This window comes from Borostomias antarcticus (assembly GCF_949987555.1).
Source record: "Borostomias antarcticus genome assembly, chromosome: 25".
NCBI lineage: Eukaryota > Metazoa > Chordata > Actinopteri > Stomiiformes > Stomiidae > Borostomias > Borostomias antarcticus.
In genome coordinates, this window is record NC_140258.1 from 4,885,728 (window position 1) to 4,901,346 (window position 15,619).

The following is a 15,619-nucleotide window of genomic DNA, read 5'->3' on the forward strand; positions in this document are numbered from 1 at the left end:
TCCCTCCTCCTCCCCATCCACTCCCCAGCCTCCTCCCTCCTCCTCCCCATCCACTCCCCAGCCTCCCCCTCCACTCCCCAGCCTCCCCCTCCTCCTCCCCATCCACTCACTCCCCAGCCTCCCCCCTCCTAGCGAGGGAGAAAGGACCGACCAGCTTCTCAGGAAAAGCACTCAGTTGTCACTCACACAGATCAGAAGAAAGACTGAGAAACGCCACCATCTCCTGCAGCATCAGCCTTTTTAACTCTCTCTGAATGATAAAATGTTTTAATGATGTTTATATATTGGATGCTTTGTATTTTGTGTATTTTTGTATATTCTGCATAATTCAATTTGTAAAGATTGCAAGGCAGCATTTTTAAACTCAAACTCAAACTCAAACAATCAAGGACCACAACGGAAACAAGTCTGGACTTTCTTGTGTTATCATTGAAGTTATTTCAATTATCCATGTAGATGTCCTTTAAAATTGAATTGTCAAATAAACAAAACAAAACAAACCAGGCCAGGTCCAGCCTGGCTTATGTGCGTGGCTGACTTGTTTCTGTTCAGGACTGGTAGGACGGAAGCTCCATAAAGTATGCTCCATGATGATGATGTATGAATAAACCAAACAAACAAACAAACAAACAAAGCTAGTCATGCCACTGAATTAGCTGTGAATTGAAATGACATGAAATAATGTCTGATAAATTAAGATAGGTCTTGTCGCCTGGACACATCAGTTCCAATGCTTCCAATGCTAATCCAGCACAATAAGAGCGGGATAGCCAGTTAGCTCATGAGCTCACAACAACTAGCAGCAGCTTCCATAACATTAATGGTAGCTGTCAGTGGATAAAGCAGTTACACTGATGATTCCTGTAACTTTAGCTATTTTGCTGCAATTGGTTCAACTTCTGTTTCTGGTCAAAGGTAAGGGATGAACCCAGATAACACAAGGCTAGTGGACCTACAGCGGGTCCCCGAGGGACGAGTTGGTGGTGAGCTTCTTGTCTTTGAAATCGAGAGTTTAACATGTTTTTGAAAGATTTTTCAAGGTGCCCACCCACATCCATTGTATGACCAAAACGGTGGTAGACCAATTATCAGACTTTCTCAAAAGTGCTAGTTTTGTCAACGTTTTAATCTGAACCATTATAATTATAATTAACCATTATAATTAACCATTATCTGAACCATAGTATATGATCATAAGTAACCTTAAAACAGGGCTAAACATGCATTTTCCATTTACTACTCCTTTAATAAGCATTATTTGACTTTTCAATTCTCTTCACTTACATAAACAAACAGTGAGTGTGTGGTCTTTGAAATAATAAAGAAATGTAATATATAACTAACAGAAATACTTACACAAATAACTAAAGCCTAACTCAAATCCTCATTGAATTGTTGGAACTGAACAAGGAACACAGTCTATCTAAGCCTGTTGCTGCCCTCCTGTGGCTGAAAACGGTAAATGCAGTCTATTACCGGTAATACATGTTTGTAGCCAACTAACAAGAACGTAGACTAAATCATACTTGGACAACAGAACGTAATGAACATAAAAATCAAACAAAGTACAGTTACTCTTAGCTACCAATAGCCTATAACCAGAGATTACATGATAATAGTATGAAGCTATCAAAATCCCTACTAAAGCTAGCAACATAGGGCTAATGCTAATATAGCTAGCAACATAGTGCTAACACAAATCTACCAAGCATTTCTAAGCAATGATAAAACATTGTGGTAGAATCTCACCATTAAGGGATGAACCAGTACACTTTCATCACCTTGTTCAAATATAATTATCCCTCAAACTGTTATCCATCTCTATACTAATAAAATACTAACAACTAAAGAGCTACAACACAGTAGCTGGCTGCTAGGCTAATGTTATATTAGCTAGCTAACATTAACGCTAGCTAGCTAGTTAGCTAAACTAAATGTGTCAGCTAACTAAGATAGCTGCCGTAACGTAAAGTAGCGTTAACATTTGAGTAGCAAATGTTCCCTCAATACATCAGACATTTTGAAAAACATGTTTTATGTATACAGCTTTACATTTTGAACTAGAATTTACCTGACCTGTCCGGAGCGTCGTGTTGAGCTGGTTGTCAGTGACTAGGTTGTTCAAAACTACCCTCCAGTGATGGTTGGAAGCGGAATTTTGACGGTATCCCAACCGAGTTTCACCGTGGGAAAAGGGACAGGCGAGGGCGTGCCATGCAAGCGGAACTCCGACGGTATCCCAACAGAGGTCCACATGAGTTTTACCATTAGAAAAGCGACAGGGCAAGGTGTCAGTGCGTGCGAATGCGAGTGGAGTTCCGCTCAGAAACCACTACCGGCCCCGCCGGCAGAAATTCTCCTGCTGTTTAACAACGGTGCACCTCTAGACACCCCCCAGTAGAAACACTCTAGACACCCCCCAGTAGAAACACTCTAGACACCCCCCAGTAGAAACACTCTCCTGCTGTTTAACAACGGTGCCCCTCTAGACACCCCCCAGTAGAAACACTCCAGCGGATTGTTGCTCTGATTCCGATGGAGGACCAATATCTGTGTGAACCGATGTTCAGCAGGAAGAGAATTGAACCCCGATCTCACGGGTGGGAGTCACATACCTACTCTACTTGTGCAGTGGAGATCAGCGGGTTGATTTTGGTGTCCTTCTTTATTTTGGTGTGCTGGGACTACTGCCTCTTGTGGTGCCAACAGAGAAAAGCAGGTCAACATTGACCGGAGTAAGGGAGGGAGGGGGGGAGGGAGTGACAACCGGACAAACGCTATCTTAGGTGCTGGCTTGCAGCCATGCACAAAAAGACGGTGGTCGTTTAGGGTGCGTTTCCACTGAACGCCAAGCGAAATATTCGAGTGAGGCGAATGCATGAAAAGTCAATGGCAGGAGGCGAATGGGTGGAGTTAATCGCAGCAAGTTTAATACGTTTAATAAGTTTAATAGCAGTAGCTGAAATGGAAAACATGCAGTTCTGGCATGAGAGAAAGTTAAAGCCTCCGATAAGGCCTTTCAACTCGTGTGTCTGCAAACCTGCTGACTATTCCATTCTCACGCTTGCCTAGCACACGCTAGTTTCACTGTACTGCACACCTAAGCTGAAAGCCACCACAAACATTTTTGAGGCATAACTTTGTCATTTGAAAACTGACACTAAAAAAGACTGACACTAAATTCCTTCCATTTCCTTGATACATCTTCTCCCCCCAAACACAATTTAGGAGAATGACCATGGAGGATTTAGTCACAGATAAGAGTTGTAGGCAGCTCAATACAGTAGACTCTCAGGCTACAAGATTAACTTAGGAAAGTCAGTGGCTATACCCCCCCAGACTTATCTTTAGAAACAATATGCCCATTTCAACTGACGGATGCAGGCTTCAAATACCTGGGCATTTTTGTCAACCCTGATCTTAAAAGACCTATTTAAGGCCAATTACCCACCCCTCATAGAGAGGATCAAGGAGGACCTGGCTCGCTGGTCATCCCTGCCAACCTCTTTTTTGGTAGAATTAATGTAGTCAGAATAAACATTCTGCCCCAGCTGAGTTATCTGTTTCAATCTCTCCCATGCTACCTTACACATACCTTAAAAAAAATAGATTTCTCATATGTTTGGAATAATTAGCCACATATCAAATTTTCCAAGCTCACTAAGGCGTATGAGATGTATTTACCATACGCCATAGGCGTGTAGTATAGCCATACCTTTGAGCGTTTTGGTGGCATTACCTCAGCGTGCTAAACTGTGTCAACAACTCGTAGTTGCAGTCGATTTCACCAGACGGATTGTAGCTGTCTGAAGTGTCTTGAACTCCTAATTCCCAATGAGCAGGCTAGCACCTTGCATGGCAGCTGCAGCTATTGGTGTGTGAATGCGTGAGGCCATTGTAAAGCGCTATAAAAGTGCAGTCCATTTACCGTTTCTCCCACTTGAGAAGTTTACTTCTGACATTTCCTGACACCACTTTCAGAGAGTGTGGCTTCACACCACTAGGGCGCCTTGCCGATCTGGCACCCTAGGCGGCCGCCTACTTCACCTACTGTATGCCACGGGGCAACAGATAGGGAGTGAGTGAGTGAGGGTGGGTGGGTTCCAAGTTCTGACTCATTTTTACCAGATAATGTAGGCCTAATAACACAAGTACGCAGCCTATGAAGTAAACCTGTGGTTTAAAACCACGGCTCTTTTTATTATCATGATTGTTAACAACATTTACATAGAACATATATCCTCCTCAATAAAAAAAGCATTGAAAAACTAAGATGAAATTAAATTTGGAGTATACAAATAGCACATGAAGTGGACAATGCATCAGTGCTTCTTTACTTCTTTAATACAGTGTCTCTTGTCATTAGTTGCTATGAACGTATAGGACAAGTGCCAACAAGTTGAAGAATTCCATTGAGCTAGGGTTGCTACCATATTAATTCTGCAACAGATTTTTATTTAAAAAAAAATATATATATATATATATATATTAATTTTTTTTACCGCGGTTAAAAAAAACAATCGTGGTCAGAAAAAATAATCGCGGTTTGACGAATATGTAATAATCGTTATAGCCCTAGTCCCCTCTGCTGTACGTCTGTATTTGGAAAGTGTTGGGATTGGAGTCTGATTTATTTTGTTGTTTTTGTTGTTGTTGCTGCTACAGTATGTGTATATACCTTATTATTATTTCATTTATTTGTTATTTATGTAACTGATCTTGTGCCCACATTCCCCAGGCTTGACATGTACAACTGATTGTGTCTCTGTGACATACTGCTAGCTGCTGTGTTGTGACCATGTATGCTTGTAAACCCAATAAAAAGATCATTAAAAGAGACTTGTAGGCAGGGGAAGGGCCCTGCAGAGAGCTGAAGTGCTGTTTCTGAAGAAGACGCTGACTAATGTAGAAACTAAAGCAGAAACAAGTTGTTTTTTTTCCGGAGGCACTAAAAAGACAAGTCACGTTGTCTAAGAGGACCAGATGAGCTGTGGTCTGTGACTAAACGCCATGCGTGAATGTGCGTGCACACCCACACACACACACCTACACACACGCGCGCACACACACACTCATCCGTGCTCCACACATACATACATACATACATACATGCATACATGCATACATACATAAATGCATACATACATACAGTACATACATGTAGCACACACACACACGCACACACACACATCAAACACACACATACGTGTGCCCACACAGGAACAGACACATAGCACACGCACGCACACACGCACAAACACATGCGTGCGCACGCACACACACACACACACACACACACACACACACACACACACACACACACACACACACACACACACACACACACACACACACACACACACGACCCACTGCTAATCAGCATTCAGAGTAAGCTCTAGCTATTTCTCTCCGCTCCTCTCCTCCACTCCATCCCTCCATCCCTGACTTCTCTGATGTGTCCACGGGGAGGAGAGGAAGCCCTGTTTATCCCTCCGTTCCTGAGGGGAATCAGCCCGGGGGAGGAGGGGGGTGGTGCAGAGTGGAGGGAGGAATGTTCTAGAAGCTCATAACAACAGAGAGAGGACAGGTTAGCTGTAGTCACCGAAGAGGAAGGAGGTAGTAGAAATTCATACCGGCAACAGAGAGAGACCGGTTAGCTTAGCTATAATATAATAAATCACCACAGAGAAGCTCATACCATCAGAGAGAGACCGGTTAGCTTACAGCAGCTTAGCTTATATTCACCACAGGCCCCAGACACATTACACAGGCAGCTTACCCCTCTCACACAGACAGGGGGAGTCTGGCCACGGAGGAAAACGCAGAGGACAGACAGGAGGACTAACCTTCCTCAATATAGAGCCAACGCTACAAGAATCAATGTGCTGTAACGTGTTACAATGTAAGAAGTAACAATAATCAATTTAATAGAGGGATTCATGTGTACTACGCCTACAACCACCACACACATGACATTCAATCATCATCATGTATGAATGTGTGTGCGCGTGTATCTGTGTATGTGTGTGTGTGTGTGTGTGTGTGTAATGACCTTAACAGTCAGGTTAAGCCACTCGGCCATATGCGGGGTGTTGAGGGGCCTCTCAGGAACACCTGTGTTGGTGTGCCGCTGACCCCACTCACCGCGCTGCCGGGCGCTCGCACACTGAGCGCGCTCAGACACGTTGTCTTAGCACCTCGCTTTGTCCGGGCGCCTGGCAACCAACTGACGGTGAGAGCCCTTGAGGGGCGGCGCGCGGCTTCAGGCTGACGTACGCAGCTCTGGCTTCGGCCGGACCCAAGAGTCGTCGGTAGCGGCCTAGCCGTCGGGAACATAGCCTACACTCTGTCCTGTCCTGTCCTGTCCTGTCCTGTCCTGTCCTGTCCTGTCCTGTCCTGTCCTGTCCTGTCCTGTCCTGTCCTGTCCTGTCCTGTCCTGTCCTCCACACAGAAACAGAGGAGCAGGCCCGGCGTGGCGTTCCGGCGAAACCGACGCCCCCGGCAAGTCAGCGTTTAACCTTCCTGCCCGTCTGCCCCCGCCGCCCCGTCACCCTGACAGCCGTGACCCTTCCTGGTGACAGCGGGCCTCTTCCTGGCGACAGCCCTCTCATTAGTGTCAGCATCCAATCACCTTCCGGCAAACGGCGCCGTGTGACCAGAAAAGATGTGAGGGACCCAGGCAGGCGGAGAATGTCCCCTCGTGGTTTGCATGAGAACGGATGGAAGATGAGTCAGATTTCAGCTGAGGGCACCGTCTCCTTGTTCCATCTTCCCTGGAAGGAACAAATGAACCGACGCCAATGCAAACGACCTCGAAAACCCCAGAGGCCTCCTCTGTTCAGCTCAGATATAAGAGCCCTTTCAGATGCAAACACGTATACAAGTGCACACACACACACACACACACACACCCACACGCACACACACTCACACACACACCCACACGCACACACACGCACACACACACACGCGCACACACCCACCCACACACACGCACACACACACACACTCACACACACCCACACACACACACACATCCACGCACACCCACGCACACCCACACACGCGCACACACGCACACACACCCACCCACACACACGCACACACACCCACCCACCCACACACACACACCCACCCACACGCACCCACACGCACACCCACACCCACCCACACACAACCCCACACACACACACAGCTGCGGCCGATCCAGGCTGTGACCTACACACTGAAACAGCGATTGGACCTCGGGTCTCCAGCCCAGAGAGCTGAGGAGCGCGTTAACCCCTCTCTCACCGGACACCTGGTCGCACACACATCAAAGCTGAGAGTGTTCAAGCACCGAGCGTGTAGGAGGACGTCAGCATCACCAGCAGCATGTATGTACAGTATGTATATGTATACTCCCTGACTCATCTACAGTACCTGTATAGTTATATTTATACTGATAATGTATGTAGGTAGGTACTAACCTATTGTATTCTCTACTGCGCAGTAACTGTACATATGGATGTACAGTATATAGTCCCTGATATCCCCCTGTTTAGGCTGCTACCCCCCTCTCCTGAACCCTTTTAACCCTGAAAATAAAGTGACAACATTTCGAATATTAATTGGATTTTCCCTATAATACTAGAAAGCGCAATTTCTCAGCATTCAGCAAGTGTTGGAGTGAGGAATTTTTTAGATTTGTTAGATATTCTTTTAATATTATTAAATATTTGTTGGATATTTTTAAAATGTTGCCGGTGACGTGGTCGTATTAAAAGGGTTAACTAGTGTCTTTTTTGTTACTCTGCATCTAGTGTTTCTTTTCTTTCCAACCTTTCTGTAATTTTCAACTGCTGAAATCCCCCAGAGGGATCAATAAAGTATCTTATCTTATCTGTGTGTGTCCCTGTGCGTGTGTGCGTGCGATACTGTGATATACATTCATGTGTGTGGGAGTGCGGTTGTACTGTATTTGTTTGTGTGTGTATGAGTGAGTGTTTCTACCTTTCTGTCGCTCTCTGGGAGTCCAGAACTAGTAACAAACATCCACCTACACACACACACACACACACACACACACACACACACACACACACACACACACACACACACACACACTTCAACCCTTACCTGCTTGTCCTTTTCCTTGGCCTTCCCACAACCCGACACCCGGGAGGAAGTGACATCGCGGGGGATGACAGAGATCTGGTGCAGTGGCATGTTCATCCCAGCAGCGGAGACGGACCAGGTGCGCTCACATACACACTTCCTGTCCCGCTGCCACGGCTACAGGCATGATGGTCTGAAGCGCTCCTCCCAGCTCTGTGGAGGTGAAGAGGAGGCAGGATTAGGGATGAGACGGTATGGATTTTTGCATTACGGTACGGTATCTAGTTACACGGTACGGTTTACGGTATTTCATGGTATACGGCATTTCACCTCCCCAACACAAGTATTTTACTTTGAAGGAACTACAGTGCAACACATGAAGGAAAATACACACTTTTGTAATTAAGCTCTATTTATTAATAGCAAGCTTATATTAAATTACAAAATTAACTGTTGCAAGCAACTTGAAATGTGAAGTTTCAGCAGCGCATTATTGTGTAATACCGTAATACCGTAAACACAGGGAATGTCACGGTTCTAATACCGTGGACATTTTATACAGCGGTTCACGGTTTTACGGTATACCGTCTCATCCCTAAGCAGGATGAAGAGTTAGACCGTACACACTGTGACATCATCCCTGGGAACGGCCGGCGGGAGGCTGCCATAAGGGCGCGGGCATGGATGTATTAATAGAACTGGATACAGCCACTCCATTCACTGACCGCTATCAACAATGAAGCCCTATTGAACCGCGCCATCTTGGCAAATTTGTAGTCATTTGACCATTTCCGGTGACTTTTGTACTTGCGCAGTTGTACTTCTGTCCTACGCGCGTCCACGTTGGCACCGCTTCTAGCTATCGAATGGCCGACTGGTGTAAGATGGATAGCCTAACGTTAGAGAGATAAATGAAGTCTATGGTTATGTTAATAAAGCTAACAATGATGTTGTAACATGCATGCAGCACTGCCGATCTGAACGATTGATTCATTATTACCATGGATCGGTATTGGGATTGATCAAGGGCGAATGTGAAATAGCAGCCAGGAACTCAGCGGGTTTTCCGAGATGCGGTAGCCGCGGCCAAAGCTCCTGCTGGCGGGGAGTGAAGCTCTTCAACTCGCCGGTCACTGGCTCCCTGGAGGAATTTAGCCTGGCTGCAATAACGTTATCGCGAACGGAATGAATACCATCTACTAGCAAACAAAACATGTTCAGTTATATTTAACCTGTTAAAACTAAGATGCCTGGATGAAAAAATAATTTCTCCAATGGATATATATTTTACAAAAACAGGTTAATATGCAAGCCGGTTTTCATTGCTAAATCAAAGCGGGGAGAGCCGGGAACGTGCGTGGACGCGCGTAGGACAGAAAAGCACAACTGCGCAAGTACAAAAGTCACCGGAAATAGCTGACTGCAAATCTGACTACAAATCTAGCCAAGATGGCGCGGTTCAATAGGCCTTCACTTTAGATTTCGAATCCTGGGGGCTTGGGCGCGGGACACAAACGTGACCGTGCCCAAACCTGGCCCCACCGTGCGCAGGAGGCCGGTTCAGCACCACGGACAGCGCCGCAGGGGTGAAGAGGCTGCGACCCGACAACCGAGGCCCGTCAGCACCTTGGACAGCACGGCCCGGTCGGAGACGGCGGATTCAGGCAGTTCCTGGTTTCCCGGGCAACGCTGCTTCCCAGCTGCTCTCCATTCCCCAATCAGGCCAGGAAGGAATGCGCACCAGCTGCAGCCACTTGGCTAACGAGCCTGCAAGCAGCTAAAGGCAGAACTGGAGAGACGGGAGTCTTTACTCAGTGAGGAGTGGATGGGCGCTTGACTGACTAACCCACATGTTTTGTGCCGTGCTTAAAGCTGAGGACACACTACATGATATTATGCCCGATTTTATACACGATTCACAATCCTGCCGAGTCTGTCCTAGTCGGCAGCAGGCTGCACTAGTTGGGGGTAGTCGGAGTGGCAATTTGGCACAGAAATCTGCAAGTGTTTGAGGGGTACAGATTTAAATCGGCAAAGTGTATGATGAGAACAGACTTCTCCCGAGCCGAGTCGGAGCATATCAAACATGTTTGATATTTTTGAGCAGATTCTGGACGCAATCGTGTAGTGTACACTCGTCACCACCTGGTCCACTCGTTAAATGTGCCATACCCAGTTTTTCAGTTGTCATACAAAAATCAGCAGAAGCCAGTCGTCTAGTGTTGATACTCCCAGAAGCCAGTCGTCTAGTGTATACTCCCAGTCAGAAATTAAAGATTGTTTAAGTCTTTTAGTGTATCCGAGGCTTAACCCACTCATGTTTTGTGCCGTGCCTAACGTTTGTTTCTCTGTCGCCCACAGAAGCTGAAGCAGGGCCCCTGTGAGCCCGAGGCGCTGAAAAACCGACCCTGTGTTGGATGATATTTTTGTTTGCCTTTTTTTGAGGTTGTGTTGAATAAATGCGCAGAGGCGCTTAAATGTTCACTGCCTGGACATTGTTTGCTGTGCTCCACCTGGTTACCCCGACTCGGGAGGTTACAACACATACTACGGAGACACGACTGGGACACTATACTAACCTACTATACTCATTCAGAGTACTCCAGTTCACTAGGAAAAATAGTGCACACAGGATTCGGACTAGGATCGCACTGCTTGATTATATTCATTTTCATTCATTCACAGCCTGTTTCATATCTCCTGAAGTTTGAATGCAGCCATGTTTCACTGTGGATCCTAATCAAGTCATATCCACTGCGTGTGTGTGTGTGTGTGTGTGATGATATTCCATTATGTTTCCTGTACGATGACAGCGTTTCACAGACCTGACGAAGACCAGACCTACATAGGGTCGAAACGTTGTCACTTTTGTAAGGAATAAAATGTTTTTTTGGAGCAGAGTGCGGGTTCTATAATAATTTATTGACAGTTTTAAGTCAACCCAGCACCAAGTAAGATGTGCACATGATTACCAAAGTGATTTTCACACGCTCTCGTCTTCCCGTTGGACGGTGCGGTTGGTTAAAGGGGTGCTGTAGAGTAAAGGGGTGCTGTAGAGTAAAGGGGTGCTGTAGAGTAAAGGGGTGTAGAGTAAAGGGGTGTAGAGTAAAGGGGTGCTGCAGAGTAAAGGGGTGCTGTAGAGTAAAGGGGTGTAGAGTAAAGGGGTGCTGCAGAGTAAAGGGGTGCTGTAGAGTAAAGGGGTGTAGAGTAAAGGGGTGTATAGTAAAGGGGTGCTGCAGAGTAAAGGGGTGCTGTAGAGTCAAGGGGTGCTGTAGAGTAAAGGGGTGCAGAGTAAAGGGGTGCAGAGTAAAGGGGCGCAGAGTAAAGGGGTGCTGTAGAGAAGCATGTAGAGGCGGAGCATCTGCTCTGCGGGTCACTGGCCACAACAAAAAACAGTGCTTATAAGCAGACATTAAGGTCCTTGTGTTCATAAGCTGACGTTAAGGTCCTTGTGTTCATAAGCAGACGTTAAGGACCTAGCACTGAACTGCTGCTAATTCTCTCCCTCGTAACCTCCCTCTCTCTGCATGTGAGTGTGTGGTTTATTTTGGTGCCAACCTTAGAGTTGGACTGTGGGGAGATAGAGGGATGGGCCTAGTGCTGAATGCTTTGGTGAGGTCTGTGAAATAGCAGCGCTAGCCAGACCTGGCCCCAGAATAACATCACAGTGCCAGAAAGAGATGCTAGAGAAGTGTTAGAGAATAGAGAGAGGGAGTGGGGGAGGGATGGAGGGGCCACTAGCGTACCGGAGGCCCCTGCATGCCCCGTGGGGCGGGGGGGCCCCGGAGCTTAGGAGGCCCCACAAGATTTAGCCTCTTAGATTTCCAAAGTCATAACAGGAACAGGAAGTAGAGGGCCCGCCCCCTTCCCTTATATGTTGCAAGGCACCTTGTCAAGTGTATCATTCTAATAATGACTTGCTCACCTGTGATAGGGCGAGCCGGCTGATCATGAATGCTCATTGGCAGACTGGGCAGCGTTCAAAACAAAGCGGGAAGCATTGCTAATTTAAAGTTCAGCGGTAGTCTACATAAATTGCGTTGCCGGTAAAAACGAAAAATGAAGCGCAAATACCCAAGCGGTGCTCCGAAAAACAAAATGAGAGCGAAAGCCAAACAGGAGAGGGCAAAGCTACCAAAAATATAACATCATTGTTCCAGCAGGCAGCAAAGGTAGACTCTAGACTCTAGTGCTAGTGAAGCTGCATCGGCAGCAGGCCTAAGCTCCCCACCGGGCCCGGCCACCGCTAGCATCCCCCCGGTCAGCTACGACTTCAGGCAGGCAGCGGACAGACAACCCAGCCAGGCCCCCAGCCAGGCCCCCAGCCCCGTTACAGCCCAGCCAGGCCCCCAGCCCCGTTACAGCCCAGCCAGGCCCCCAGCCAGGCCCCCAGCCAGGCCCCCAGCCAGGCCCCGTTACAGCCCAGCCCAGCCAGACCCCCAGCCCCGTTACAGCCCAGCCAGGCCCCCAGCCCCGTTACAGCCTAGCCACGCCCCCGGCCCCGTTACAGCCCAGCCAGCTACTGTAGCTCCCCACCGGGCCCGGCCACCGCTAGCAACCCCCCGGTCAGCTCGAGTCTGGGCAGACAGACAGCACAGCCCCGTTACAGCCGAGCCAGCTAGCCATGCCTCACGCTTCCACACAGGTAGAATAATAGAAAGTTGTATTATCCATATAGCATCAGCACTGCTCACAGTAGGCTATAACCAGTAGGGTACGAGTACAGTAGGCTACGGATTACATTGGAATTATAGTTTGTTCTTACAGTGGCTAGTGGCCCGTGGACTTTTGCGTGCAACAGACATGGATGTCTGAGTCCGCTAGTGCTTCAGTAGCCCAGTATAAAGACGACTTGTCAGCCGAGTTTCCTTTCCAGATCCTGTCCCACAGTAATGCTCCCAGGCTACTATAAAGGAAATTGAGCGTGGAATAATCAAATACCTTGCACAAACCCTGCTCATTCAAAATCAGTCCATTTTGCCATGTATCCCCGATGTTGCCACGGCACTGAAATAGTTTTTCACAATACCTGTGACTGCTGCCAGTGCCGAGAGATCTTTCTCAAAACGTAAATTAATAAAGACATATTTGAGGAGCACAATGTCTCAAGAGAGACTGTCTGGGTTATCATCCTTAGTATTGAGAGCCGACGCGTGTGCAGTCTAGATCTAAAGAGTGTTATAGCCTACAGGACAGTCTAGATCTAAAGAGTGTTATAGCCTACAGGACAGTCTAGATCTAAAGAGTGTTATAGCCTACAGGACAGTCTAGATCTTAAGAGTGTTATAGCCTACAGGACAGTCTAGATCTAAAGAGTGTTATAGCCTACAGGACAGTCTAGATCTAAAGAGTGTTATAGCCTACAGGACTTTGCGCAGAAGAATGCCAGAAGACACACTCGTATAAAATAATAAGCTGACTACAACACATGTAGAAAGCAGCTCTTGACTGCAGCCTCTGTAGCCTATAGGATATGTTGTTTTTTTTGTAGAAGACTTTTCTTTGATACAGAATATGTTGTGTGAACCGTTCCGTTGTGTGAACTCAAATGATAACGAATGTTCTACAATACCTTCATGTTAGCTTAATACAGAGCCACTTGTTTGTATTTGTCAATGATGCCTGCAACAATAAAAAAATTTTTTTAAAGCATTAAGTGGCCGCGATGTCCCATGTCTCTCAGCTCCCAGCTCTCGGCGTTGTGCCAAAGTGTCCTTGAGCCAAAGTGTCCTTGAGCCAAAGTGTCCTTGAGCAAGACACTGAACCCCAAGACGCTCCCATGCGGCACGGTGGCGCAGTACCTGGTGCAGTACTAGAGCCTCACAGCTAAGGGGTCTCCGGGTCTCTCTGTGCCGAGTTTGCGTGTTCTCCCCGTGTTCTCCTCGTGTTCTCCCCGTGTTCTCCTTGTGTTCTCCCCGTGTTCTCCCCGTGTTCTCCCGGTGTTCTCCCCGTGTTCTACCCGTGTTCTACCCGTGTTCTACCCGTGTTCTCCCAGTGTTCTCCCAGTGTTCTCCCAGTGTTCTCCCAGTGTTCGCAAGGGTTTCCTCCCAAAGAAGCCAATACGAAAAACATGCAGAAGAAGAGATGCTCTTCGGTCCGGTTCGGAGAAACGCAGAGAACAATTTCCACCGGCGCCGAAAATTGCATGTATGTGTGCTGAGTCGCCTCTCACTGTGTGTGCAATGTGGGTGTCACTGTATGGCTGAAAAAAGCCTCCCCCACCCCCTCGGGTCCTGTCACTTTTCTTAAAGAGAGAGATGGGGAAGAAGAGGGGGAGAGAGCGAGAGATATGGCCCTGGTAGGTCAGACCAAGGCAGCGCTTTCTCTCTCTCTCTCTCTCTCTCTGTGTGAAACACCCACACACGCATAAACACACACATACGCTCCCTTGCACTCATTTACCATTCACACACGCACGTGCGCGCGCGCGCACACACACACACACACGCACACACACACACACACACAGAGTAAGATCTCATCCTTCAGACAGAGGAGGACACCGGTAGGGCAGACAGAGACAGCGTCATGGACAGACAGCTCACCTTGGTGTCTCCTGTCTAAAAGCATCTTCTCCCTAACACTTCGTCTGGCTGCGGACGACCTTCACTAAATCTGAAAGTGTGTGTGTGTGTGCGCATGTGTGTGTGTGCGTGCATGCTGATGGAAATAGGAATAGATGAAGCTGGTGTACACACACACACACGCACGCACGCACACACACACACACACACACACGCGCGCACACACACACACACACACACACACACACGCACACACACGCACACACACACGCACACACACAATGAGCTCATCTGCTCTGTCTGAGTGTGTGTCCAGAACAGTTAAGTGTTACATGGACAGATACCAAGAAACGTGCACACTCACAAGCACACACACAAAGATAGGCTTTGACAAGTTGTGCACAGGCTGTGTGTGCGTGTGTGTGTGTGTCTGTGTGTGTGTGTGTGTGATTTTGTTATCCTGCTGCACATGACGGTGTTTGCAGCAGCAAAGTGACATAAGCAGTTGCTTGTTAAATGGTAAATTGACTGCAGTATTCACTGTAACGCTTTTATCCACAGCGCTTTACAATGAAGTCCTATAATTCACCCATTCACACACACACACACACCATCAGGGCCGGACTGGGTGAATATTTCATGCCGGGAAATGTAGCCCCAGTCAGGCCACGAGCCGACGCGGTGAGATGGAACACCTTCAGTTTCGTTTTGTTGACGGCGGGGGGGGGGGGGGGGGGGGTGCTGCGCGATTTGTTGACGGGGGACGGGGGGGGGCAGGCCATTCACCGCGGGCCAGGCCAGTTGGCGCGCCAGGCCACCGGGAAAATTCACGGTGCTCCCGATGGCCAGTCCGCCCCTGCACACCAATGGTGGCAGCTGCCATGCAAGTTGCTCATTGGGAGCAATTGAGGGTTCAGTGTCGGTTTCCCTCGGACGGACGCACGACGACATCGGATCCCAAGAGAATCTCTTAACCTTGCTGGGACCTGATCTCATCT

At 47.7% G+C, this 15,619-nt stretch overlaps 1 protein-coding gene across 1 annotated transcript in view; it reads right to left on the reverse strand.

The window, feature by feature from the left end:
- marchf8 (membrane-associated ring finger (C3HC4) 8) overlaps nt 1-8,216 on the reverse strand; it is a gene marked incomplete at its 3' end in the record, with an annotated part of 75,627 nt that extends 67,411 nt beyond the window's left edge. Inside the window, exon 1 of the mRNA XM_084458841.1 lies at nt 8,119-8,216. Within this exon, the coding sequence (XP_084314967.1) occupies nt 8,119-8,214 (96 nt within the window). The 5' untranslated portion in view covers nt 8,215-8,216. The remainder of the gene's footprint in view (nt 1-8,118) is intronic.
- Between the last annotated feature and the right edge of the window lie 7,403 nt (nt 8,217-15,619).